Genomic DNA, 25,534 nt, shown 5'->3' on the forward strand with positions numbered 1-25,534 from the left:
AAACGTGGATTATTTTAATATGTGTATATGCTATTTGTCCTTTTAAATTGATGTATATTTTAACTGACGTGTTTTAACTAATGTTGTTTATCTGTTCATTGTTGTTGTTCCCTGCCTTGATCCATGGGGAGAGGTGGGTAAAATAATAATAATAATAATAATAATAATAGGCCCAGCTTTAATGGTACTGTTGGTGGCATCACTCCTTTCCCAACACTAGTCCCCCTTATGCCTCCCACGGTGCACTATGTCCAATGGCTTGCCAGTTATGCTCCTCCCAGAGTTCACTATCAAGCAGTATAGAAATGTAAATACTATTGCTATTACTCCCTATCAACACATCTGGGGCTGATATAGCGTTGCCAGATTTTCAAAAGAGCAATAAAGAACTATCAAAATTCATGATATGCAGGGCTGACAACCAGGAAACAGTTTTTAATGTTTCTGCCCTACCTAAATACCTACCTAAAGTACTGATCTACATTAACTTATCCATGTGTTTCTTTGTAAAATTAACACATTGTCCACATTCATAAATTGCATGCTGCACACATTTCTTCCTTTATAAAGGGCTCACACACCAAAACACAGGATTATTTGGCGTCTTGTTTAGTCTCTCTAAAAGGAAAGGCTCTCCAACCCTCAAATAAGAGACATCACTTATAATAAAGGACGGTTGGCAAAACCTGGCTCACAGTTCCTAGAAAACAACAGCATCAAACTCACCCCAAATGTCAAACTGGGAACCAATCAGAACTACTTTTGGCACTCATTTTAGCTTTGCAACTACGGACTGAGACTTACAGCTCAAAACACACTACATAAATAATCCAGTTTGAAGCCACTTTAACTGCCTTGATTCAATGCTAGGGAATTCTGAGAACTGTAATTTCATGACACATTTAGCCTTCTTTGTCAGAGAGCTCTGACACCACAATAAACTACAGTTCCCAGGATTCCCCAGCACTGAGCCAGGGCCATTGGAGCCAGGGCCATCAAACTGGACTATTTCTGCAGTGTGTTTTGGACCTAACTGTGGATGTTTAGCAGAACTGAACTGGAGCAGCAGGTGTGCCAGAGATTGTGGAGAAAAGGAGCCCACCATCACATTGTTTCAGAGATCAGTGGAACTGCATCCAAATGTTTGCTACTTCCTTATGGTCTGTGGGCCAAACATACATCCTGATGTGTCAGAGGCACCCCTTATCACTAACAGTGGAATAATAAGGATAGCACCGCTAAAACAACAGGCAAACCAATTATCCCTTTTCAGGTCAGGAAAAATGTCATCCTGAATACTGGAACAGCCCTAGAATGTCCCTTTAACGCAAGTTCCCCCAGGATGCTTGAAAACATCAGTGGATCTCTGGGCAGTCATTAAAGCTCATTTCACAGTGAAGTTGCCTTGAGAAAGTATGAACAGAAAGGGCAGTTCAGCAGGGAAGCCACAGAGAGAGAAAACAAATGCTGTGCTTCTGTCACTGCTATTGGAAGGCATACCACGCCTTTTCCTTCCCTGGAATGAGAAGGCAGCCAGAACAAGCCGGTCTCCTTGAGCAAATCCATTTGGCTTGGTGGAGAAGGACTGCATGAGATGAAAACGTGGAAGCAAGCAATCCTCACAGGCTCACCAACATCATGGATGAACTGTTCAATCTTGGACTGCATGCCCCAGTAGCGAAACTCCACCTTACAAAGCTTGTAGGCACACATGAGAGACCCAGCAGCTGCATTCTCCAGCCAGTCATCTCCCAGGGGCCCACGGCCAGTCTTGACTGAACGATAAAGCCGTGGGTCTTCCTCTACCTTATATTCACCCGGTGAGATGGGGTCCCGCACAATGTCAATGGTATCTGCAGGAAATGGAGCAGAGGAGTAAACTACTGGTGCCAACTAGAAACAAAAGGTATATCTACTCAAAAGGATTATATTGCCTTAAAAATCCTTTAACTGTCATGGTTTCCATCCTAAGAAATTGTGAGATTGGTTGTCTGGTGAGGTACTTAGAACTTCTGGCTAGCATGTGATTGGTAGTAAAAGCAATCTTAAGGATTTAGTGTAGTTCATTCACTAAACTGCAAATATCAAGACTCCATGATGGAACCATGACAGTTAATGTGGGATAATACTGCTACAACTCTGTAGTGCAGATACACCTTTGGACATATTATAGAATTCCTTTAGAACCTTAGACTGCCCCTCCCTGCTGAGTCACAGAATTTCATCAGACTCAAAAACAAACAAACAAACAAACAAACACCCACATTTTTTCACCCATTCTCAATTCATATGTATTCCTCCCTACTTCTCTTTGCCCAGAAGCCCATATTGCCTCCCTCCACACCAGAATCCTAATACTTGCCTCCAAGAAAAGCAGAACAAAGTCATGGACTAAACAGGTGAGTACAAACTTACATCCAACTTTCCCCTCAAAATCAACAAATATCCCGCATTAGCCTTTCTTACTCTTCCTGCTTAGCTGGTCTGCATGGCAATGCTAACATGTTCTACAACATTCAGTATAATACAGAGTGGGAGAGAAAGCTCCATCTCTGGACACTTACCTAGAATCCTCTGCCTGCGCTCTGCAGCATTCAGGTTGAAGATATTGTTTTGTTTCCCAGCATCTGGTCGGTAATAGGTCTCAATCTCAATAGAGAATTTCTCCACAAAGGGGCAGGTGTATCTGCAGAGGGAAGGGGTGAAAGTGACAGCCCTGTCCCACCCAATGTGTGAACCTCAAACCCCACACACTCACCTTGGTACCCGCCTCTTTTCGGCCCTCAGCCTTCCCCTTCCCCTTCTTTACCTGGTGCGCGTGTATGGATAGGCATTCCAGGACTCTTCTTCCACCTGCAGAGCTGCCTTGGGTAGGAGGGCTCGGAACCAGCTGGGGATGTGAGAGCCCACGTGGTAGATCTTGTGTGTATACTGGCCGTTCCCGCCTGGGCCATCGCTGTAGGGCCGGTTGGACAGGATCTCAACCCCACTGCCCTCGCCACTCGACTCCTCACGGCTTTTCTTCTGGGGGAGCAGGAGAGCCAGCTCTGCTCAGCCTGGGCCCCAATCTACACACCCCGCTCACCCTCTTGCACCCCTCAGCCCTGTTCAATTTCTGACCCTGCAACCTGGTCAAAGAGAGGGCTCTATCTTGCCACAGGGACACTCATCAGGCAGCTCTCTGTTTTCCACCTCATTAAATACTGATGTTACCTGGATCATGTAGAGCTGGGCCACCTGGTACTCGGTCAGGCTCATAGGCAGCAGTATGTGATACTCCTTGATCAGCATTTTGGCAACCAGGCCCTGGGGGTTGAGACAGAACAGGGGGTAAGTGCACCTTTAAGCATTCTGGAGGGGAAAGCAGTGGGGCAGCAGAGTCAAGGCATCTGGGGAAGTAGATAAGTCTATGAAAGCTCATGCTGCCGACTTCTTTCTTTCAGTTAGTCTCAAAGGAATTACAAGATCTATGATTCTACAGATTAACATGGCTATATTTTTGAATTCAAGGACTTATAGGGTACAAGTGTTGGAACATTTTATTTAGCAGGGGCAATAGTGTCAACTGCTTTCCACCAGCACCACTGCTCCACCTTCCCTGTTTCCTCTGAGGCACAATCCTCATACTAGCTGGTGTTGGACTAGATTTTCCCAAGAGTAATATATTGTTGTGCATTATCCTGTTGCAATGTAAGGCAGCTTAATTATAAATGGGAAGTTAAGGCATTGACAGCCTTGGCTGAAGAGCGGGGTATAAATAAATATTATTATTAGATCAGTAGGGAATATATCTCCAAGGGGATAGGACACTCTTGGAAAATCTTGAGTTGGTGGCCTTGTGCTGTGCAGGAATAAACTGTGCCCCTCGCCTTTCCCTTTTTCGTTTAGTTTTGGATATCTTCAGTCAAAGCCTTGTGCTACTGCCTTGTGCCAACTCGTTATTCTGATGACCATCACCAGATCCTAATAAATTGGGTATTGTGCTATGTACTAGTAACTGTTGTGTATGTGTATGCACTACAGAATATACAGAGATACACAAACAGACATGTATATACACAGACAGATCCAATCCGTGCTGCCTTCATTTCTGGATTCTCCTGGGGAGAGTGCTGCTAGGGGGGGCTGCCATAATAATCACCTGCATTTCCAAAGGTACCACTATACCACTTGGAAAGAGGTCTATGTGAATGGGTATCATGCACCTAGGAATATATACAAAGACTGGTATGGAATTAAGTCACTCAAAGACAGCTGCCATTTGGATAGTAGCCCCTACCATAACTTCCAACAGGAGGATCTCGCTTCCTCTGTAGGGAACATTTTGGACCATGTGTTTATGGCAATCATTGGTTTTTAACACCTCCAGCAGAGTGCCACCATCACCCAGGCTGCTTTTTTTTTGGGGGGGGGGGGGGGGGTGTGTGCTTTTTCCACACAGGTCATCCTAGAGAAGACACACAAGTTGAAAAGAATTGCTAAATATATCTGGGGTATAGAGGGCTCTTTGGAGAAAGGTGGCACCTGAAACCATGCCTGTACTTTTTCAAGCAAAAGAAGAGAAGCTGGGAGGAAATCCACATTTGACCTTCTTTCAAAACACAACCCACTGGGTATGTTTCCATAGCAACTGTGGGCTAATATGAGGCTAGGGAGTTTCAACATATTGCAAGGGAAATGCGCTGGGGAGCAAGAGAACAGCAGCACTATTTTGGCACCCTTGCTCTGCTCCTTGGCCCTCTTGCCTGCCTAGGCAACAGGCAGATCCCTCAGCACTGGTGCCTACGTCCCTTGCACTTGTAATTACCCCCTCGTGGTCAAGCTGCTATTGCTGAAAGCTTGTTCCTACCTTCTCCCATGCAGAAAAGAGAGGGAACCTGTGGCCCTCAGGCAGAAATGGGAGGGGGCAACTTTGCCCAGCATAGTGGCACAGTAATGAAGACAGCAACTCAATGTCCATCTATCGTGCAGTTGTACATAGCACAGGAATCTTGACAAAAAAAGCCAAACCCAAACATTTGCAACCTCAGTCGGGAGCTATTCTCATGTATGCATCTCTCTTCCTTGTGCACACAACAGCAATAGCATTTAGCAAGAGCATTTTACATTTCTATACCGCTTAAGTGAACTCAGCACTCTCTAAGCAGTTTACAATCTGTAAGCCAATTGTTCTGCTCTGAGACATGATGCTTGCACTCTGCATCAGCACTCAGATTAATAGAAGCAGGGGGTGGGAAATGTGTGGTCCTCCAGATGATGCTGGACAGTAACATCAGGAGATCCAGCCAATATAGCCAACGGTTAGGTATGGTAAGACTGCCAAAACCTGCTGGAGAGCTATACCTCCCCTGTTCCCAGAATCTAGAAAGTTACATGTTCTCCATCCTTGGAACTAAAGCATTTGTTAGTATATCTCAAATATTCAAAGAACTTCACATATGTTGCCTCAGTAAACCATTCAAAAGCTTTGCAAGGTCAGCCACATTATTATCCTCATACATAGAAAACTGGGGTTGCATATGACTCAACACTTAAACTTTCAGAAAACAACCTTCACATTCTATCAATCCTCAAAAAACCCTTGCACTCTACAGTCCCCCTGGAAAAAGCATCACTAGAAGAAACCAACAATTTCGAACATCCAAAATAATGCAACGAAGGCAACAAAGCAAGCCAGTAAGATGTACCATAATAATAAGAAAGAAAATGTACAAAAAGGGACAAATGTAGGGGGGGGGGGAACGCCCAGGTAGCTCTTTTAGGTAAGTTGTGGATGGTGCTTACTACCTAGGGAAGTGACAGTCTTATTCCTTGAGATCACAACCCAATCAATATTTGGAGAAACCTCTTCTCAAGCTCAAATATATCAACCAGTTGAAGATTCCAAGTTTGAAAACAAAATCTTTCTTCTGAAGCATCACAGGAAAAAAAACACATGTGTATGCAATATTTTCATCTCCAGCTGTGGAGAGATAGAAAATAAATGGGGGGAGGGAATTGTGCCTGAGCCACAAGATAAACGATCGTATGCATTAGTCTTAATAAACCAACTCATGTTTAAATATGAATGAAACCCAGTTGCTCCCATGAATACACAAGGGAGACTATTTCAGAATTTCACTCCCTTATAAAGCCATGTCCAGCAGCAATAGCTTCATGTCCAAACATTCCCATGTCTTAGGCAGCAATGTATTTAACATGCACCATGTTGTCTGCAGCAAACCTTCTTCCTCTAGCCTTCACTACCCAAATTCCTATTTAAAAACATACACACACATGCCCTTGTTGGAAACACACGCTCATTTATCTAGATCAAAAAACTGTCAACATTTAATCGGGCAGCAGCAAGATGGGAGAAAGAACAGAATGGTATACATTTAAGATTCAGTCCTAACTACATTTATTTAGTAAAGACATGGGCAGAATTGGGCTGGACAATTGCAAACCTTCCTACAAGAAATGGAAATATTCATGAGTTACACACAGTGAGGAATGATGTTTGTACAGCCCAATCGTCAACAGTTTACCTATCACTCAAGATGCAGTGTACTTTTGTTTCTTGGCTGTGTTTATCCCCAAATTCCATATTTGACGTTGAAAAGAAGAGGCAGAGTTAAGGCCCACAAAGCATGCTGGTTTCAATAAACAACACTGAGCCTAGACCTGCTAATGCATGCACCGCAAGCCTGGCTTGAAGAGGTTGGCCCTGACAGGAAGCATTGCTCTATTTCCCCCCTTCCTCTTGTACTTTTCCACAGTAAAAGAGCAGAAGGAGCCAGTAGGTGTAGTTTATTCTACCACTACTACATCTCCACATCTGGAAAAGCTTCAGCTGTTGAATGTATTGTTGTTGTTATACTGCCATTAAAGACGCAGGAGTTCAGTCAATGGGTGGGGGGAAGAAAGATGGCAACCCCAAATGACACAAATACACACCCAGCGTGGGAGGTTCACTTCAGGCCAGGCTTCAAGGTGACAAACTCTGACTCTGACTGACACAAACCTGCCACAAAGCATGAAGAAGAGACACACACAGAAGAGAGAACCAGTCTCTCTCTGAGGGTTTGGAGGAAAGGCAGTGCAGGTTCCCCTAATTGCTGCCACATGCCTTCCTTCCTTCAAGTGAGGAGGCTCCTTGATCCCACCTGGCAGCACAGAAACCCTATTGAAGGAAGAGTGATGGCACCTGGGGACGAAGGTGTTGGTGGGTGGCACCAAGAAGGACCAACATGGGCTCCAGAAGAGACAACTAACTGAAAGGTGTGAAGGCGGGAGAGGCGTGCCGGCCCATATGGTTTCATTTTTAAGGACCCCTCCCCAAGAGCCAGGGTGGTTTGTGTGTTGGACTGTCACTCTTGAAACCAGGGTTTAATTCCCAGATCGGCCATGAAACCCACTGGGCAAGTCACACTCTCGCAGCTTCAGGGGAAGGCCCATCTGAACAAACTTTGCCAAGAAAACACCAGGATAGGGTCACCATAAGCTGGAAACAACTTGACAGCACACAACACAACCCCATCCACTCTTTGCTTACGTCCCCATTGCCCCCCTTTTGCAGAGACCCCTCCCCACTACCAGAGGTCCTCACCATCGCAAAGGAGGACAAGACACCAGGACCTCCCAGAAAAAGGGAGGACATGGCCAAATAAAAGCCAAAAACTGTTCAGTACTGTATAAATGTGAATGTATACTCCTACATCCTGCTCAGAATGGAGGGCCATTTTGTAGTCCTCCTGGATAGAAGCTGGGAATGTAGGACAAGTCCTGGAAAAGGAGGGCCTCTGGTCACCCTGACTATATAGCCTCCTATATAATGTAAGACATGACTAAAGCACTCATAATATAAATGTGCTTCTTAGTTCTGCTCCAAATGAAGGACCATCTGGGAATTCCTCCTGGGCAGAAGGTAGGACATGCAAGAAGAATGTAAGATATTCCAAAATATAAAGCTAAAAACACCCATAACATAAATGTGAATGCATGCTTCTTAGTTTTGCTCAGGAAGGTGGAAATGGAGGACATTTCCTGGAAAAGGAGGACATCCAGTCACCTATATAATGTACAAGATTCCAAAATGAAAGCTCAAAACAATATAAATGTGAATGCATGCTTCTTAGTCCTGCTCTGAATGGAGGACCATTCAGTGGGAATGTAGGCCATTCAAGAAAAATGGAGGATATGACAGAACAAAACCTGAAAACACTCATCTAAATCTAAATGCAAGCTTCTTAGTCCTACACCAAATAGAGGACATAATGGAGTCCCTCATGGACAGAAGGAGGGAATGGAGGACAGGTCCTGGAAAGGGAGGGCTTCTGGTCACCCTGACTGTGTAGCCACCTATATAATGTAGGACATTCCAAGATGAAAGCTCAGAACATGCATAACATATATCTAAATGCCTGCTTCTTAGACTTGTTCCAAATGGAGGACCATCTGAGAATCCTCCTGGACAGAAGGTGGGAATGGAGGGCAGGCTCTGGAAAAGGAGAATGTAGGACATTCAAGAAAGATGTGGGGCATTCGAGAAAAACATAGGATATGACCAAACAAAACCTAGAAACACTTGTCTAAATTCAAATGCATGGTTCTTTGTCCTGTTCCAAATGGAGGGCTTAAGGAATTCCTCCTGGGCAGAAGGATGAAATGGAGGACATTGCAGATTAAAAGCTAGAAACACTCCTAACATAAATGTCAATGCATTCATAACATCTAAATCTAAATGCACACTTTTTTGTCCAGCTCCGAATGGAGGGCCATTGTGGGATGCCTCCTGGACAGAAGGAAGAAATGGAGGACATTGAAAATTAAAAGCTAGAAGCACTCCGAACATAAATGTCAATGCTCCAAATGGAGGACATTAAGGAATTCCTCCTGGACAGAAAGATGACACGGAAGACATTGAAGACTAAAATCTCGAAACATTCCTAAGATCTACCCCTGAATGCCCGCGTCTTCCTTCTGCTCCCAGAGCGAGGTCCTCCTGGGCAGAAGAAGGTGGGGATGGAGGACCCTGGAGAAGAGGGAAATCTAGAAAGGTTCATAACATCTACATCTCAAGGCATGCTTCTTCGTCCTGCTCCCAATGGAGGAGGTTATGGGGTTCCCTCTGGGCAGAAGAAGGCTGGCATCTCGAAACGCTGATGACATCTCAATGGGAATATGCGTGCTTCTTCCTTCTGCTCCGCATGGAGGGCCCTTGTGGGCAGAAGGGGGGGGCACTGGGATGGGGTGCGAGGGCATGCCCTGCTGGGCAAGAAGCAGCAGCAGGAGGAGGAGGAGGAGGCAGCGGTGGGGGGGTGGCTGTCCCCTTCTTGCCCCCCGCCCTCCTCCCCATGCCCCCTCCCTCCCTCCCTCCCTCCTGGGGCCCAGAGACCTGGATGGCTGGCTGGCAGGGATGCCGTCGGTGGGAGCGGCGGTATGCTGATCGCGGAGGAAGGCAGGCTCGGCGGGGGCGAGAGGAGGGCTGCCCGGCCTGGCTAGGCGCTCCTCCTCCTCCTCCCCCAGCGCCCTCCTCCTCCTGCTCCTCCTGCTCCTGGGCTGCTGCCTGGGGCTGCTGCTGTTCGGGGCTGCGGGGGCCGGAGGGGCTCCCCCGGATGGTCCAGCGCTGGAGGAAGAGGAGGAGGAGGAAGCGGCGGCAGGGGCATGGTCTGGGGGTCAGGCTGGCCCTGGAGGGGCCTCCTCCGGTCAAGGGAGGGAGGGAGGGAGGGATCGCGTCACCGGAGAAGAAGAAGGAGAGCCCAAGCCCCGCCAGCCCCACTCCACAAGAGAGAGAGAGAGAGAGAGAGAGAAGGAAGGAAGGAAGGAAGGAAGGAAGGAAGGAAGGAAGGAAGGAAGGAGCGAGCGCCCCGGGCCCCACCGCCTGCCCTTTGCCCAGGGCCTACAGATCAGGCTCCCCAAATCAACCCATCACTCAAAGGACGTACTAAGACAGAGGACAGCACTTGCCCATAGGGCATCATTGGGGTATACTGGTCCATAGGGGTATACTTGCCCATAGAGAAACTATACTTGTCCATAGAGACTCATTGGGTTTTCATTGGGGAATCCTTGGGCAAGGATTCCCCAATGGTTCTCTATAGGCAAGTGTTCCCCAATGATTCCCTATGGGCCACTATTCCCCAATGGTTCCCTATAGGGAAGTATTCCCCAATGCTTCTCTATAGACAAGGATCCCCCCAATGAGCTTTCATTTTACACTGGCCTACATATTTCTTGGATGGATGCCCTACATTTTGCAGTGCCTTTGGCCACCCTGCATATGTAATACAGCTGTGAATAAATCGTATGAAATGAATGTACTGTATATAGTCACGGATTCTTTACCCACGGATTCAAGCATCCACAGGTTGGAAACATCCTATATATATATACTAGCAAACCTTGATTTTACCATTTAATAAAGGGTCCTCCATTTGGAGCAGAAGTAAGAAGCACAGGTTGACATTTATGTTAGGAGTGTTTCTAGCTTTTAATCTCCAGTGTCCCCCATTTTCATCCCGATTCTGTCCAGGAGGAATTTCCCAATGGCCCTCCATTTGGAGCAAGACGAAGAAGCCTGCGTTTAGATTTATGTTGTTGATGTTTCTAACATTTAATCTTGAGTGCCCTTCATTTAATAGGAGGGTCCCCATTTTACTCTGCCATCCACAGATGTTGGTGTCCTGGATCCAAAGCCCAGCAGATACTAAAGATCCACTGTATTTACATTAGCGTTTTGAGCGTTTGTGTGGGGTCCTGTCCTCCCTGTCCCTGGAAGGTCCTCCATTTTGTGGTGCCTTGTCTTCCTTTGCAGTGGCGAGGGCACATCTGGTGGCCCTGACTATTCGTCTTCCTCCCATCTCCCCCCCAAAAGGCAGAGGAGGTGTGATGACTTAGGGGCCTTTCCCTGGAGCCCTTGGCGCCCTGTGCGTGGCCCTTTACTCCCAGGGATATCCCTTTTACATGTAGTCTTGTTAAGCCAAGTGTCCCTCATCCTATACCTATGCATTTAATTTTTTCTACCTAAGTGCAGGGGATCCTGGGATTTCACTGTGCCTCCGTCTGTAGCTGGGAAGGAGGAGGGCAAGGGGGGCAGAAAGAGCCTTTTCCTCCCGGCGGTGCGGATTCGCCATTGCTCCCATATTTGCTCCCAGCACCTTGCTCTGCTTTTTGAGATCAGGATTAGGTTTCCATAGGAACTGCGAGAGCCGCAGCTTGCAAGGCTGAGCTCCTTTGGCTCGCCCTCCTCCTCCTCCTCCTCCTTTTGTGACATCACAATCCATTGCCCGGGAAACGTCAGTGACGTCAGGTGCCCGTGACGTCAGCAGCCTCCAAAGGGAGCCTCGAGCGAAGGAAACCTCGAGAACAAATGTCTGCGTCAGCAGCTCTTTCCCCACGACGTTGTTTTTTAAAATGCATTTAAACAAAATACAAATATGAGGGGAATCCTTGGGCACTAGATGGCAGATGAGACGAGGATGATCATTCCTGGCTGCTTCAGCACCTCTTTCAGTGCTCCTCTTTCATGGCCTGCTTAGCAGCACAGCATCCTGGTCCCACTGGCTGCACCAAATGGCCCTTCTGGAAAGAAAGAAAGCTATCCCACTTGTGTATATAAAGGTTTGGGATTTTTAAACCCCCCTCAAATGGTAGGTTAAAGCAAACTTCCACCACCATTTTCCCAATCTCCGCCTTCTAGATGGGCTCAACTTGAAGTCCTGCCATCCTTCATCTTGGAGGAAAGGCTCCTCTTCATCCTGGAGAGAAGTGACTAGTGGGGTGCCACAGGGCTCTCTCCTTGGCCCAGTGCTATTCTACATCTTTATCAACGACTTGGATGAAAGAATAGAAGGCAAGCTTATCGAATTTGCAGATGACACCAAATTAGGAGGAGTAGCTAATATCCCAGAGGGCAGGATCAAAATTCAAAATGACTTTAATAGATTAGAAAGCTGGGCCAAAGCTAAAAAAAAATATTATTATTATTATGCTTTATTTATATAGCACTTTGAACTTCAGCAGGAAGAAATGTAAGATACTGCACTTAGGTAGAAAAAATTAAATGCATAGGTATAGGATGAGGGACACTTGGCTTAACAAGACTACATGTAAAAGGGATCTAGGAGTCCTTTGAACATGAGTCAACAGTGTGATGCTGCAGCTAAAAAGGCCAATGTGATTCTTGGCTGTATCAATGTAAGTATAGTAGATCAAGGGAAGTAATAGTGCCTAATGTTGGACTGTAACCTCCAGTCATCTTAACCAGCACTTTGTTCTGCTTTGGGCAGGCTCCACCTGGAATACTGTGTCCATTTCTGGGCACCACAATTTAAAAAGGATGTTGAGAAACTGGAGCATATCCAAAGGAGGGTGACTAAAATGGTGAAGGGTCTGGAAACCATGCCCTATGAGGAATGACTTAGGGAGCTGGGAATGTTTAGCCTGGAGAAGAGGTTAAGAGGGGATAGCTTTGTTTAAATATTTGTAAAGATGTCAGATTGAGGATGGAGCAAGCTTGTCTTCTGCTCCTCCAGAGGATAGGACAATGGATGCAAGCTACAGGAAAAGAGATTCCACCTGAACATTAGGAGGAACTTCCTGACAGTAAGGGCTGTCCGACAGTGGAACACACTTCCTAGGAGTGTATTGGAGTCTCCTTCCTTGGAGGTCTTTAAGCAGAGGCTGGATGGCCATCTGTCGAGGATGCTTTGAGAATTCCTGCATGGCAGGGGGTTGGACTGGGTGGCCCTTGTAGTCTCTACCAACTATGAATCTATGATTCCACCTACATGGCCCTGATGTTTTCACCCCAAAGGAGGCCAAGGCACCACAATATAGAGGACATTGCAGCCAAAATGGAGGACATGACCAAATAAAAAGCTAAGAACACCCATAGAAATATGAACCCTTGCTTCTTAGTCATGCTCCAAATGGAAGACATTTTGGAATTCTTCCTGGACAGAAAGATGAAATGGAGGACATGGCCCAGAAAAGGGGGACGAAATCCAGACACCTTGCCCTGATGGTGGAAAATGTGGTCCAAGTATCTAGAGCAAGGAAAGAGAAAGTGGTCTTCCTAATGGTGTTGGACAGTAACTTCCAGCCACCCTAAGCAGCATGGCAAGTGGTCAATAATTCTTTATATTGCAGACCAGCAATATGCCCATCCCTGGCCCTGAGGAAGCTAATTTGGGGAAAGTTCCAACACCGCCTATGCCTATGTGGCTCCAGCATTCATTATTGGATAAGAGACAAGAGCATAGTGCAAAACATGTACAGTCATGTTTTTCATTCCAAACTCCACTGTTATTTTTTTTAATTTTAAAACACACACACAGCACTCTTTTGCATATTCCTCTTGCTGGGGACTAAAGAAAAAGAATGATTTAATTTCTCCCAATGCCCTTATTGTGGTAACAGTACTCATGTGACACTGCTAATGAGCAGTTCATGTGATAATATTGAATTTACTCCCAGATGACTAGTCAGAGCAGCCTTTCCGGATTCTGTGGTCCCTTCCAAAGTAAATGTGAACCTGACTTCTGTTCTAAGGTCACAGAGCAAGGCACTCTCCAGGTATCAAAAGTTGTGAGCAAGGGCAACTATAACAGGCATGTGGAACATTTTTTTCTATCCTATCCAGGGCTGCGTTGTCTCAGGGCCACATGCCAGCACTGTGCTGGAATGAAGCCAGCAGTAGGCAGGGCCACCCTCTTTGCTCTCTCCTTGCCAGGTTAGCTGCCAGGAAACACTTCAGTGTTGACACATATTTTGCAGAGCACTTTTTGAGAGGCTACAGGTTGCCCACTCTTGAACTATAACATTTGAAAAGAAGGTTGTTGTTTTTAAAGTATGGTTTATTTACCATACTTCTGATTCTTCTGAATTTACCTCGTTGCAGCCTGGGATGTTTTGCACTTCCACCATGGTCTTGTTGGTACACGTTAATTTTGCAAAGTAGAATTAACATCCAAAAATCCACAAAACAGCTATATGTTTTTAGGCCAACCAAAATGCACAAAATACATGTTGCAAGTTTTTGAAGCTCAACAAGCTTCCTCATCAAGCAAAGATGTTAAAAATCATAAAGCAGAAAGAAAAAAATATACAGTGGTGCCTCGGGTTACGAAATTAATTCGTTCCGCGGCCGCTTTCATAACCCGAAAAGCCTTCGTAAGCCGAATTGCCATAGGCGCTAATGGGGAAAAGCCGCGATTCCGTGCGAAAAAGCCGAAAAAAGCACCAAAAGTTTTTTCGTAACCCGAAAAAACATTCGTAACCCGAAACAATAATTCCCTATGGGATTTTTTCGTATCCCGAAAATTTCGTAACCTGGGTATTTCGTATCCCGAGGTACCACTGTATCTAACAATGCTAGAGTCACAGCATTTTGTTAAGATATTGTTGTTCTCAGTTAAGATGATATGGAGGAATATTCATATAGGAAGTCCACTTGTCCTGGCAATGTGCTTTCTGTGAGACAGCCGAGTTGTAAAGCCCAGGAAACAAAATTTAAACTCCATTAGCAACACAAAAAGAGGGCCAGTGTAGCATAGTGGTTTGAGTGCTAGACTATGGAGTTTATCAGACAAGGGGAATTGAAAATATAATCCGATGACAATCTGAACGCAATCATGGGGTTTAACGTTATTGTGTGATAATCCACTACACACAAATTCGGGCAATGGGAAGTCAGTCCGAACACAATCATGTGGTTTCACGTTATTGCGTGATAGACTGCCACACACAAATTCGGGCAATGGCATGCTATTTTCAGGCAACGGGGAGCCAGTTTGAATGTAATGCATATTCATGTAATTGCGTGAAACTAGCGACTTCAAGTGAATGCGTTTTGGCCCCACTTTCTTTTCATTCAAATTTAAGAGAAATTCCTCCCGTTTGATAACTCCTATGACTCACCCATGATAGGGCTGCTTTAGAGTAGCCACAAGTCGGAAATGACTTGTAGGCACACAACAACACAAAGAGAGACTTCTTTTGAGATTCATGTACTTTCTGAACTGAGAACAACATCCTGCGAATTTGGCTGCTTTATGTAGTCCCGTGACTCCAATAATATCTTATTTTTTCTTTCTCCCATATTATTTTTATTACCTTTTCTGATGAAGCCAGTGGAGTTTCAAAAGCTTGCAACATATATCTTGTCTATTCTGATTGGCCTAATAAAGACATCTCTGGTTTATGTATTTTTGGATGTTATTATACTTTGCTGTATGGTCAACATGTTTTCTGGCTATTAAGTTTTGCAGTTCATTTCATTCTTTACCATTGTGTGTACTAGTTACTAATTTCACCTTAATGTTTCTATATATTTGTTCAAGCATACTTAACAAAGCATTCATTTTTCAAATTGTTTGCAACCCAGATTTAAAGGTATTCACACAAGTGCCTATATGACAAAATGCTAGCTGGGTGTCACTTTGTATACTTAACACAGAAAGCAGCACAAGGCTGCCCCTTTGCACCTTTACCCAGGAGAAAACCCAACTGAGTTTAGGAAGGCTTAATCTCAGATAAATGTTTATTGAAGACATAGCTTCATATGTTAAGATACACCAAAATGTAAAATCCATGTGCATTTCCCCCTCTCACATTCTGAAATCTCTAGATCATTTGTATAAAAATAGTTAAATTTAGGATTGCTTGTCTTGAATATCCATCTCTGACCGTATCCCCAACTAAACATAAACAAAATGAACATTTGTTGCATTTAGACCCTAAAAAAGATTTAATATGATTCTTTACTACAAGAGATGTATACATTCAACAAATTAAATCACATCATATTTCAGACTCAGAAGCTACATGTAGGTTTGAGGGTGGACATGATGACTTTAGATGACTCTACAACTTTTGACCTTAAAATCATTGCCCTATTAATGGAAAGTAGTCGACTCTCCATATCCACGAATTCTGCATCCACAGATTCAACCATCCATGGCTTGAAAATATTAAAAAAAAAAAAAACCTCCCAAAATAACCTCCCGAAGCAAACCTTGATTTTGCCATTTTTACTATGATGTTTTATATAATGGGATTTGAGCATCCATAGATTTTTGGTATCTATAGGAGGCGGTCCTGAAATCAAAGGGCCTTGCTGTAGTTTATTTTAGACACATCTTCTTTGTTATTTGTATTCAGCTACAAACTTATGGCGACTATAAATAAGAGACCTCCAGTACATCTTTTTATTAACAACCTTGTTCAGGTGTTGAAAACTCAGAGCCTTGTAAAGTCGAAGGCTTTCATGGCTGGCATCCATAGTTTTTTGTGGGTTTTTCGGGCTATGTGGCCATGTTCTAGCAGAGTTTCTTTCTGACGTTTCGCCAGCATCTGTGGCTGGCATCTTCAAGAGAAGGTTTTGCTTGGGTTTTTTCCAGGCAAAACATTCTCTGAAGATGCCAGCCACAGATGCTGGCGAAACGTCAGAAAGAAACTCTGCTAGAACATGGCCACATAGCCCGAAAAACCCACAAAAAACTCAGAACCTTGGTTTCCTAGATTGAGTATATCCACCTGTTATCCACTTTTCTTCCTTTCCTAATGTCTTTCACTTTGCTGAGCATTAGCATCTTTTTTAATGAGTCAGGGATGTGGTTACAGAGCTTTTTAATATTATATAATTAGTAAAAAAAAAACAAATTTACAGCCAAATATCTCCCATATGGTGCTTTTCTACTAAATCAGAATGCTTAGCAAATTAGGTGTGTACACGCTTCAACCATACAGTAGCACAGATACCCCCAATCCCAAATCTATTATGTACAGATGTATTATGCTGCATTGTTTTGTAGGGGGAAGATGGGATATAAACCAAAGAAATAACACAATTTAACTCTCAGTGTAAGAAGATATGAAGGAGAGGGCTTTCTCGGTGGCTAATCGTAGACTATGGAATGCCTTTCCTGAGAAGTTTAGGTTTGGTCCCTCCTTGTTGTCCTGGTGGCAGGCAAACACTTTTTTATTCAGGCATACCCTTAATAACTAACTTGGACTGAATGAACATGCTAGACTTTTAATGTATTTTATCAAGATGAACAATATCTGAACAGTCTTATGATACTGCAATTAGTGTATAATTTTACCTTTTAGAATTTATTGTGTTGTATAAATATTAGCATGATGTAAGCTGCCTTGTGTTCAAACTTTGCTAGAAAGCTGGGATACAAATTAAATAAGTAAAAAGCATGTCTGTGACGCTATTAAGCATGCTAAAGTTCTTTCCAAACAGCTTTTAAGGTCATGAAATAATTACACCTTGCCCAGACCCCCAAATATGTATCATTCAGGAAATATAGCAAGAAGTAATCATTTACACTGCCAGGTAGCTAGCCACTCAAAAGGTGGACTTTAATATCGTTTATTGCTGCACCTGCAGAAGGATGTGCCAAACACAAAAGTCAGAACCCTTCTACTCAAGTGAATTCACAGGCCCTAGTTCTGTACATTTTAACTTCCAAGTTATGAATATAGATTGCCTACAAAGTACTTGACAGGCCTATTCTCATATTTTGGAATGGCAGTTATTGGTAAAATTAGCAGTTTTAGTAAACACTTTAAGAATCTGAGCAAGCATTTTGAAACTTGTTTTCCAGGTAGTCAGAGAGAAATTAAACAAACAAAAGAGAAATGTTTTTAGAGCAAATGGATTTGAAGTAATTTCTCCAACCCTTCTCTTCTCCAAGATGGCACAGACTAGGCATTCCCAAGGATACCTAACAGTTTCATCTCACCTTCTGGTACAGAGCAAATGCACTGTCAATTAGTAGCTTAAGGGCTGAACTATATCACACCAGAAAACACACATTTCTTAATTCCATGTTCTCTCCCCCCACCCCTAAGTACTAAGGCATGTGTGGAATAGAATCAGCAGGCAGGATGGGAACTCTTAATGTCTCCCTGTTCATATATTCTCTACTACAACCCTTCATCCCAGGTCTTGCCTTCTCTTTTATTTTTTTGCAGACAGCACTGTAATTTTACACTGGTTGAGGTTTATTTTTCAATAGGAAGCAGTCAGCAAGGGAAGGTTAATCATCTACCCCCCCTTTCCTTTTAGAAGGCAAACAAAGGATTAGGAGCCCTGTCCTTGACTTACCATGTCTAGATGCCCAAACAATCACACCCTTTCCATAACAGTTTCCATGAGCATGAAATAGTAACACACAACAATGCTGATTAAGAAATGAATGTAAAAGGTATCTTTCCAGTGAGACACTATCAGCATACATTTATTCAGAAGTCAAATCCAGTGGGACTTCTTTCCAGGTAAGAAGGTACAAAATTGCAACCTAAAACAAATTTTATGTTTTCAAGATCATCTCTTCTACACCGAGTACAAAGCTAATTCAACTTTATATGTTCAGGCCTCTAATAAAGTTTCAAGAAACAGCAAGCACAATAACCCCTTAACAATGAAGTCTACAAATGGAAACAAAAATGGGAGGGGAAGGAGACAGTTTGGGGCAGCCATTACTCAAGCTCTTTGCAGAACAGCATTAAGGAGTAAGTCTTTAAGGCCAGTGCCAACTCCTGACACAGTAGTAACGCCACAGGCAAATTATTTGGGAGTAGAAATATTTTATTACATAAGTTTTCCAGTGCGGATTCAATATCTGCTGACTAAGGCTTCCATTACAAGTGGTAGGGAAGGCCACATACTGCTTTACTAAGAAAACATATCTTGTAATGCAGACCCTCAACAATGTCTTAGAGAGGAAGAGAGTATATCCATCAGCACACATGAGGAAAAAAAATAGAAAACCACAGTGAAGAAATAATCCAAATTCCAAAGCCTTCCTTTTGTTTATTTTAGAAAAAACCCAAATATTTTATAAAGACATAGTACTTGCTACCAGCCATTATTCTCACATGTTGATTGAAAGGTGTATGCAATAAACGCTTTCTGCATCAATTCCCAGAGTGCCAATTGGTGGGAAATCCTGTGATACAACAGGAGAAGCTTCAGATTCTTAGGTGCCAATTGTTATAAAGGTCTTTGCAGGTGATCACCATTCTAGAACTTGAGACAGTGATTGGTTGGAAAGATTTGAAGGGGCAGGGGAGAGCCTTCAGATTCCAAATGCGGATTGGCAGGAAAGTGCCAGGGTCCTCCAAGGGCAGTGCCAAGAGGAAGCAACTGTTACGTACGGGCATTACGCTCTGTCTCTGCTAGACACTCTCTTACCAGAGCCCGAGCATGTATAATCCCTGTGAAGAAAAAAACATAAGACTAAAACATACTCAGGTGCTATCAGGTGCAAAAGTACCAACCCAGCAATTCCCCATTTGTCTGAATGTAAACTGCATCCTCTCTCATACCATGGTCAGTTTTGTTTGCCAACACAAACAAAGTGCTAGTCACATAGGGAAAATATGTTGTGTGCAGTGGCCTTTTATGGGGCAAATTAAGGATGCAAGAAAGTCATTGAGTTGGAAGAGACCACAAGGGCCATCCAGTCCCACTCCTTCCCATGAAGTAACACAGTATCAAAGCACCCAGCCTCTGTTTAAAAACCTCCAAAGAAGAAGACTCCACCACTCTCTGAGGGAGTGTGTTCCACTGTAAAACAGCTCTTACTGTTGATGTAAGTCAATAATACAAGCTGAAAACAAGCTTGCTGGCAGCATTCCAGAGAGTTGAATAAAACTAAAGAACAAGGAGATAACCTGCTTGCAGGTTGATACTTCATTGCTAAACAAGAGTTATAGCCATTGGATAGAGAGATTCTAACCCAGCAGGTGCTACCTGTTTCAATGTGTTGCAGCTATCTGCCCAAGAAACTGCTGAGTTGGCCAGGTCTTAGCATTAAGACCAGAGATGCACTTCTGACTGTTTCCTCCCCAACAAGAAAAGAACTTTAAACCAACTTTTTATTAAAAGCACAATAGAAGCAATAAATAAAGGAATTGATGGGAAGAATTAATGGTGTCATATTTCTAAACCAGTTGAATAAACTGATTAGCTACAAAGCAGCAACGAACTGTTCCACAAAAATTAAGCATGCAGTGTCAGATTTTGTAAACTCTAGAATCTTTTAGAGGAATAAGTCACATTTTTGTGCAGTTCCATGTAGATCTTCTCATATTCTATTACACGGGTAGGCAACCTGCGGCCCGCGGGCCGGATGCGGCCCGGCAAGGCCTTGGAACCGGCCCCAGCCCGGTCCTGCCGCCGATTGCCGCTGGGGCCTTTGGGGGGCAATTGTCTATAGAAGCCTCAGAAACATGCATTTATATTAACAGTTTTTTAAAAATCAGCAATTTTTTTTCACGTGTCCTCCATTATTTAAAAAAAGTGTCTTCCATTTGAAAATTTTGTCCTACATTTGTCCTAGTTTATTTATATATTTATTTTTTTAAAAAAAAATTATTTAATTATCTATTTTTTGGCTTCGGCCCCCCAGTTATCTGAGGGACAGCAACCCGGCCCCCGGCTCAAAAAGGTTGCCTACCCCTGTTCTATTAGTTCCAGTCAAGGACAGCTTATTGCTTCTGCGTCCATATCCCATGACTAGAAAGTATTCATCTGTCAGGAAAGTTCCTACCTCTTTTCAGCCGCTCCATAGCACTCTTGCTGCCTGCATAGGTAGGTCGGATCTCCTTGCCCATCTCCTCGATGACAGAAAGCAGGTCTGTGTACGTGCTCTGGGAGCCTTGGGCACCTGGTGGCTTCATAGCCTGTAAAATGAAAGTTGAAACAAAAATGAAAGGCTCCTCTTTGACATTATTCACATAAGATAGGAAGAATACCCTCCCCCCTAGTCTCCAAGCAGAAACTCACCTGCACGTAGCCCATTGATGGGGGGCCAAAATCGTTGAAGAGAGGTCGAAAGGGGGGCTGATGTTCCAGGCAGAGATCCAGATGGAGATGGGACACTCGTGGCTGAAAGTAACATGAAAAAACATTGGATTTTAGCCAAGAATATTTATGATTCTCCAATAGTGTTGAATCTCAATACTCACAGCACACTTTTGAGGGTTAATACTTTCCCTGCATTCCCAGTGAAGTAATAGCTGAAGAACAGAAACATTAAGTGTTTCATTTAGTGCTAGATTTATGTCTTCTGGATTCTCCATGGCAAAAAAAACCTGGCAGTAATCTTCCAATGACCACCCTGTTTTCCTTCAGAACACTTGTGTAATACAGTTGACATTAAGTCAGATAACTGGAAAGAGATGAGTTCTTTTGTTTCAACTTGTTCTATAAGTTTAAAGTAGGAGAAAGGGGACTGGGTGTGGTAGTTTTACAATAAAGACAGCTCACTGCTTGGAAGCCTGTCACAGGATCTCAATCATTAATGATGGGGTGGTTTCTGATGATACAGCTCATTTGTTTCTACTACAAGGCAAGACGGAGTAACTCACAACTGATCCTTATATAAGGGAGGCCATTAAATACAATGGCATAGTGAAATGGCATCCCTTATATAAGGATTTTGCCACTGCCTTTCCCTGAGGCAGAGAGCATGTGACTTGCCCAATGTCACCCAGTGGGTTGCATGGCCAATGAAATGTAGTTACTAAAAGGACTAAAAGGCCAGAATCCAATGCTACACATCCAGTAAATTGCACTGCTTCTGCCAGGCTTGGAAGCTCTTTCACTTCCCGCAACCACTTATGCACCCTAAAAACCTGCTCTGCGGGGCTGGGAAAGCCTCTGGAACAGGTGCTCTGGCATCTGAGAAGAATGGGCAGGGGGAGGAATCCAGAATCTGCTGGCACTGGATAGTGAAGTACACTGTTGGATCTTGGTCATGGTTATAAAGAGCTACACACAAAATGTTTTGGTGATAGATTTGAACGCAGTTCAAGAATTTGAAGTGTATTCTGACTCACTTTTGCCAGTCTTGGAATGAAACAGTTGCTCATGCACATCTGTGTTTTAACAGCTCAATTTCCTTTGTCAGCCCTGAGCACCTCAATCTGCCTCTCACTCGTATCTAGCATTTTATTTTGTCTCTCACTTTTCTAATATTATATTCATACAGTATGACCTGAATTGGTTTCCCTTAAAAACATCAACAAGGTTTTTATGACAGAAAAACTAACATGACACATAAGCATCATATGAACACAGCATTTCCCTCTTTTAGGCTTAACCACAGAAGCTTGTGGTTTTGCCTTAACATCCTGAAAGCCAACACAAAAGATAAATGTTATTCGATTCAAGACAAAGAGGGAGGGCTGGAAAGAGCAGCCACATCTATAACGCAATAAGAATTTGGTACTGTCACTCATCCGTCTGAATCTCACCACCATTCCCAGTTGCCAATTTCACCTTACATTTCACATCACCTTTAACCTACAACATTTTAATATTTTGTGTTATATGTCATTCTAACAACTCTGATGTTATCAAAGCCAGGTCCAACTCCATCAGGCCTAGCCTGAAGAAGAAGAACCCTCCCTCCATGCCATCTGCCATGGTCCAGGCCGAAGAGGGAGAGAAGAACCACTGGACCTGATCCCCTTCCCCACCGCCATTCCTTTCTCTTTCTGTGTCATGTCATATTAGATTGTAGGCCTGAAGGTAGGGAACTGTCTGAAAAACTATCTGAGAGCCTTGAGGGCTGAAGAGTGGGGTGTAAATACCGTAAATAAAAAAATAAAGATGCAATGGACACACATGATGCACACACAGTTAATTAATGTACATGCACAAGGAGTCAACATGGTGGTTTGAGTGTTGGACTACAACTCTAGAGACTAGGGTCCTATTCCTCACTGGGTGGGTGATCTTGGGCATGTCACATCAGGAAAAGGCAATGGGAGACCTCTGAACAAATCTTGCCAGGAAAATCCCATGACTGGGTCGCCATAGGGTCGTTATATGTCTATATGTGACTTGAAGACACATAACATCAACAATGAGCACATGCTACTTATCACTGAATAAATCAGGGTAAGAACTAGGGAAGCTATTCAAATTGAAGGTAATTTTCTAATAATAGAAAGCTACAAACACTGAGCCTTTAATTGAGAAAATAAATGGTTGTTATTAGGCCAATAACAGCAATCTAACTAGGTAGTTTGTGAAGCATCTGGAGATAATTTGGGACACAGGAAGCATAAGTGGCTGAAAGCAAGTCAATTACTTTATTTGAGAAGTCCAGAAAAAGGAAACAGCAGCTGCTTTATTAAGAGGATTACTTTGATGAGCCAGAGATTGAGCCATTAAAGATTATTAGCTAACTCTTTTTCTTACAGTAAAGCCCAACCTATGTTTGCTGCTCCGTTTAGCTGCATGTTTTTATTTGTACAACACAGTCATTTATGGCTATGACAACCACAACCACATAAAGGTCTTACTTTAGTGCAGTTTCATGAGAAATAGCTTTCCAAAGCTACTTTGCAAATAATGTAGTGTTTACTTTTAAACTGGCTAATAAATACGGGGTCCATTGAGTTCTGAATTCAGAGACTGGTTTCAAGCCAAGAATGAGTGCTTGGCATTTTCCTGCCCTCTCAGGCTTTGAAAGAACCAGAGTAGCAGCAGCAGCAGCTTGGTTTCCCAAATGCAAAGAGCCTCTCTGCTCTGCTGGGACAAATATAACTGACTTTAAGACAACCAGCCATGGAGCATGCTGCTCCTTTGGTTAAGCCATCAGTGTTGTTCAGTGACTGAGATGGGAATGTGGGGGGCAGGAAGGCTCTCAAACTTTCACAGCAGATGGTTTTTAAAGCCAATGTGATCCTTGGTCTGTTTAGATTAGCTCACTAGTATTTCTTAAAAGACACACTCATGTTTCTGACACAAGCAAGATCCAGAAGCTTCCTTTAAGCAGACTAACTTGTATACCGTACACAACAACAAACCTGAAGAGCTACCAGTAGATCGTGGTGCTTGGATCCACAGAGTTGGAAGTCAATGTATTCTGGGTAAAAGTCCTTCTTTTCGTTCCTCGTCGTATGCAAAACCAAAGCACACGCTTCTAAAAGAAACAGTGAAAGAAATGTCTGGGACACTGGATCCAAGCACCACGATCTACTGGTGACTCTTCAGGTTTGTGGTTGTGTGCCTTCAAACCGTTTCTGACTTATGATCTGGCGGGGCTTTCTTGGCAAGTTTCTCCAGAGGGGTTTGCCATTTCCATCCTCCGAGGCTGAGAGACTGTGACCCCAGTGTGTTTCTATGGCTTTAACTCTGCTGGCAGGGCCCCTGTGCCTGATGTTCTTCTACCTTTTCTGGACGTAATACACCTTTTGTGACAGGGAACCCACTTCTGCACTTTTATCTTTAAACCCAAAGGGATCTCGGAGCACCTCTGGGACTAAACGAAAGAGAGAGAGAGAGAGGGAGGGAGGCAGCAGCAGCAGCTTCCCTAGACTCGGGCCCCCACTTCCTCAGATGCATTTATAAAGAAGAATATCGAAACGCTCCCTTAATAACAACAACAACAACTGAGGGAGAGAAGTGTTAGCCTGAGCTCCCCGGACTGGAGCCCCTTCTCCTCCCAGGAGCACTGACTGTTCCTCTCCCAGAGGCCCTCCTCCTCCCTGTCGCCCACCTTGAGCCCGGGAGAGAGAGAGAGAGGGGGCGGGGCTTACCGAGCGGGGGGCCTCCGGGGGCGGGGCTGGCGCTGCTGCTGCTGCCGCTGCTGCCGGTGGTGGTCGTGGTGCCGGCGGGGGCGGAGGCAGAGGCGGCTGCGGAAGGGGCTGCGGAGCTGGCGGCGGGGGCGGGGGCGATGGGCTTGTAGGACATCCCCGACTCCGCGCTCTTTGGTTCTGCCCGGCTGCTCGCGATTGGCAAGCGGATCCGGCTCCGGCCGCCACGCCCGCTACTCCGATTGGACGAGGCGATTCTACAGGCACCGCCTTTTTAGTGGCCTCGGCGCCTCCGATTGGACGAGAGGATACCCTTTTTGAGAACTCGGCTCCTCCTCCTCCAGCTCCCGATTGGCTGCCGCGGCGGTCGCTCACTCTCCCTCTTCTCCTTTCCCTCCCCTCGCGTTTCCTCGCTTTGCCCCGGCTTCGTCTCTCGCTAAGAGGCGGGCGGGCGGGCGAGCGAGCGAGCGAGCGAGCGCTGTTCCGTGCGCGTGCGTGGGTGCGTCACACCTCTCACAGTTCCTGCCTTTCTTTCTCTGCAGGCGCCCAGCGGAGCCTGGAGGAGCGGGCGCGCACTCGCCTCTCTGCCCCGCGCTCAAGAGCAGACAGCCGCCGCCGCTTACGCCTTCGCCCCGCGCCGACGTGCCTCGCGCCCTCCCCCTGTGACGTCACCGCGTAGCGTTACACCCGGCTTGCCTTGTTTCCATGGCGACGGGAGGGGGCGACTGAGGCCTAGTCGTAATCGTCGCCCCAGCCAAGCCTTTCCTTGCGTTGCTGTTGTTAACTACCTTCTACTGAATAAGGCAGCTCCAAGGCGCACCCAGCCTGGCCTTGGAGGATCAGGCCTGGGACCTCCCTAGCCAGGGGGACCAGACTTGCCCTCTTCCAGGACATGGCCTAGCTATATGCGGGCCTCCTGCCCAGGAGGAATTCGCAAACATTGGCCATTTTGAGAACGACAAAGAACACGGATTGACATTTACTA

General features: G+C 44.7%; 2 protein-coding genes across 4 annotated transcripts in view; both read right to left on the minus strand.

The window, feature by feature from the left end:
- Positions 1-9,487, minus strand: part of PITPNM1 (phosphatidylinositol transfer protein membrane associated 1) — a 41,115-nt gene extending 31,628 nt beyond the window's left edge. Inside the window, exons 1-5 of one of the 3 annotated variants that reach the window (XM_042437964.1) lie at positions 9,377-9,487; positions 3,214-3,306; positions 2,810-3,024; positions 2,565-2,686; positions 1,632-1,853 (exon numbers count right to left, since the gene is read on the minus strand). In XM_042437964.1, coding sequence (XP_042293898.1) covers positions 1,632-1,853; positions 2,565-2,686; positions 2,810-3,024; positions 3,214-3,291 — 637 coding nt within the window. In that variant the 5' untranslated portion in view covers positions 3,292-3,306; positions 9,377-9,487. Of the gene's footprint in view, positions 1-1,500; positions 1,854-2,564; positions 2,687-2,809; positions 3,025-3,213; positions 3,307-9,376 lie in introns of those variants that run through there. The other 2 variants (XM_042437954.1, XM_042437971.1) reach the window with 2 other exon arrangements.
- A 9,075-nt stretch (positions 9,488-18,562) lies between these two features.
- Positions 18,563-24,842, minus strand: CDK2AP2 (cyclin dependent kinase 2 associated protein 2). The gene is made up of 5 exons (XM_042445938.1): positions 24,553-24,842; positions 23,821-23,936; positions 20,786-20,887; positions 20,550-20,682; positions 18,563-19,212 (listed from the first exon to the last, which is right to left on the minus strand). The coding sequence occupies exons 1-5, from the start codon at positions 24,704-24,706 to the stop codon at positions 19,145-19,147; spliced, it is 573 nt and encodes a 190-aa protein (XP_042301872.1). The 5' UTR covers positions 24,707-24,842; the 3' UTR covers positions 18,563-19,144.
- Between the last annotated feature and the right edge of the window lie 692 nt (positions 24,843-25,534).

Source organism: Sceloporus undulatus, chromosome 1, assembly GCF_019175285.1.
Source record: "Sceloporus undulatus isolate JIND9_A2432 ecotype Alabama chromosome 1, SceUnd_v1.1, whole genome shotgun sequence".
NCBI lineage: Eukaryota > Metazoa > Chordata > Lepidosauria > Squamata > Phrynosomatidae > Sceloporus > Sceloporus undulatus.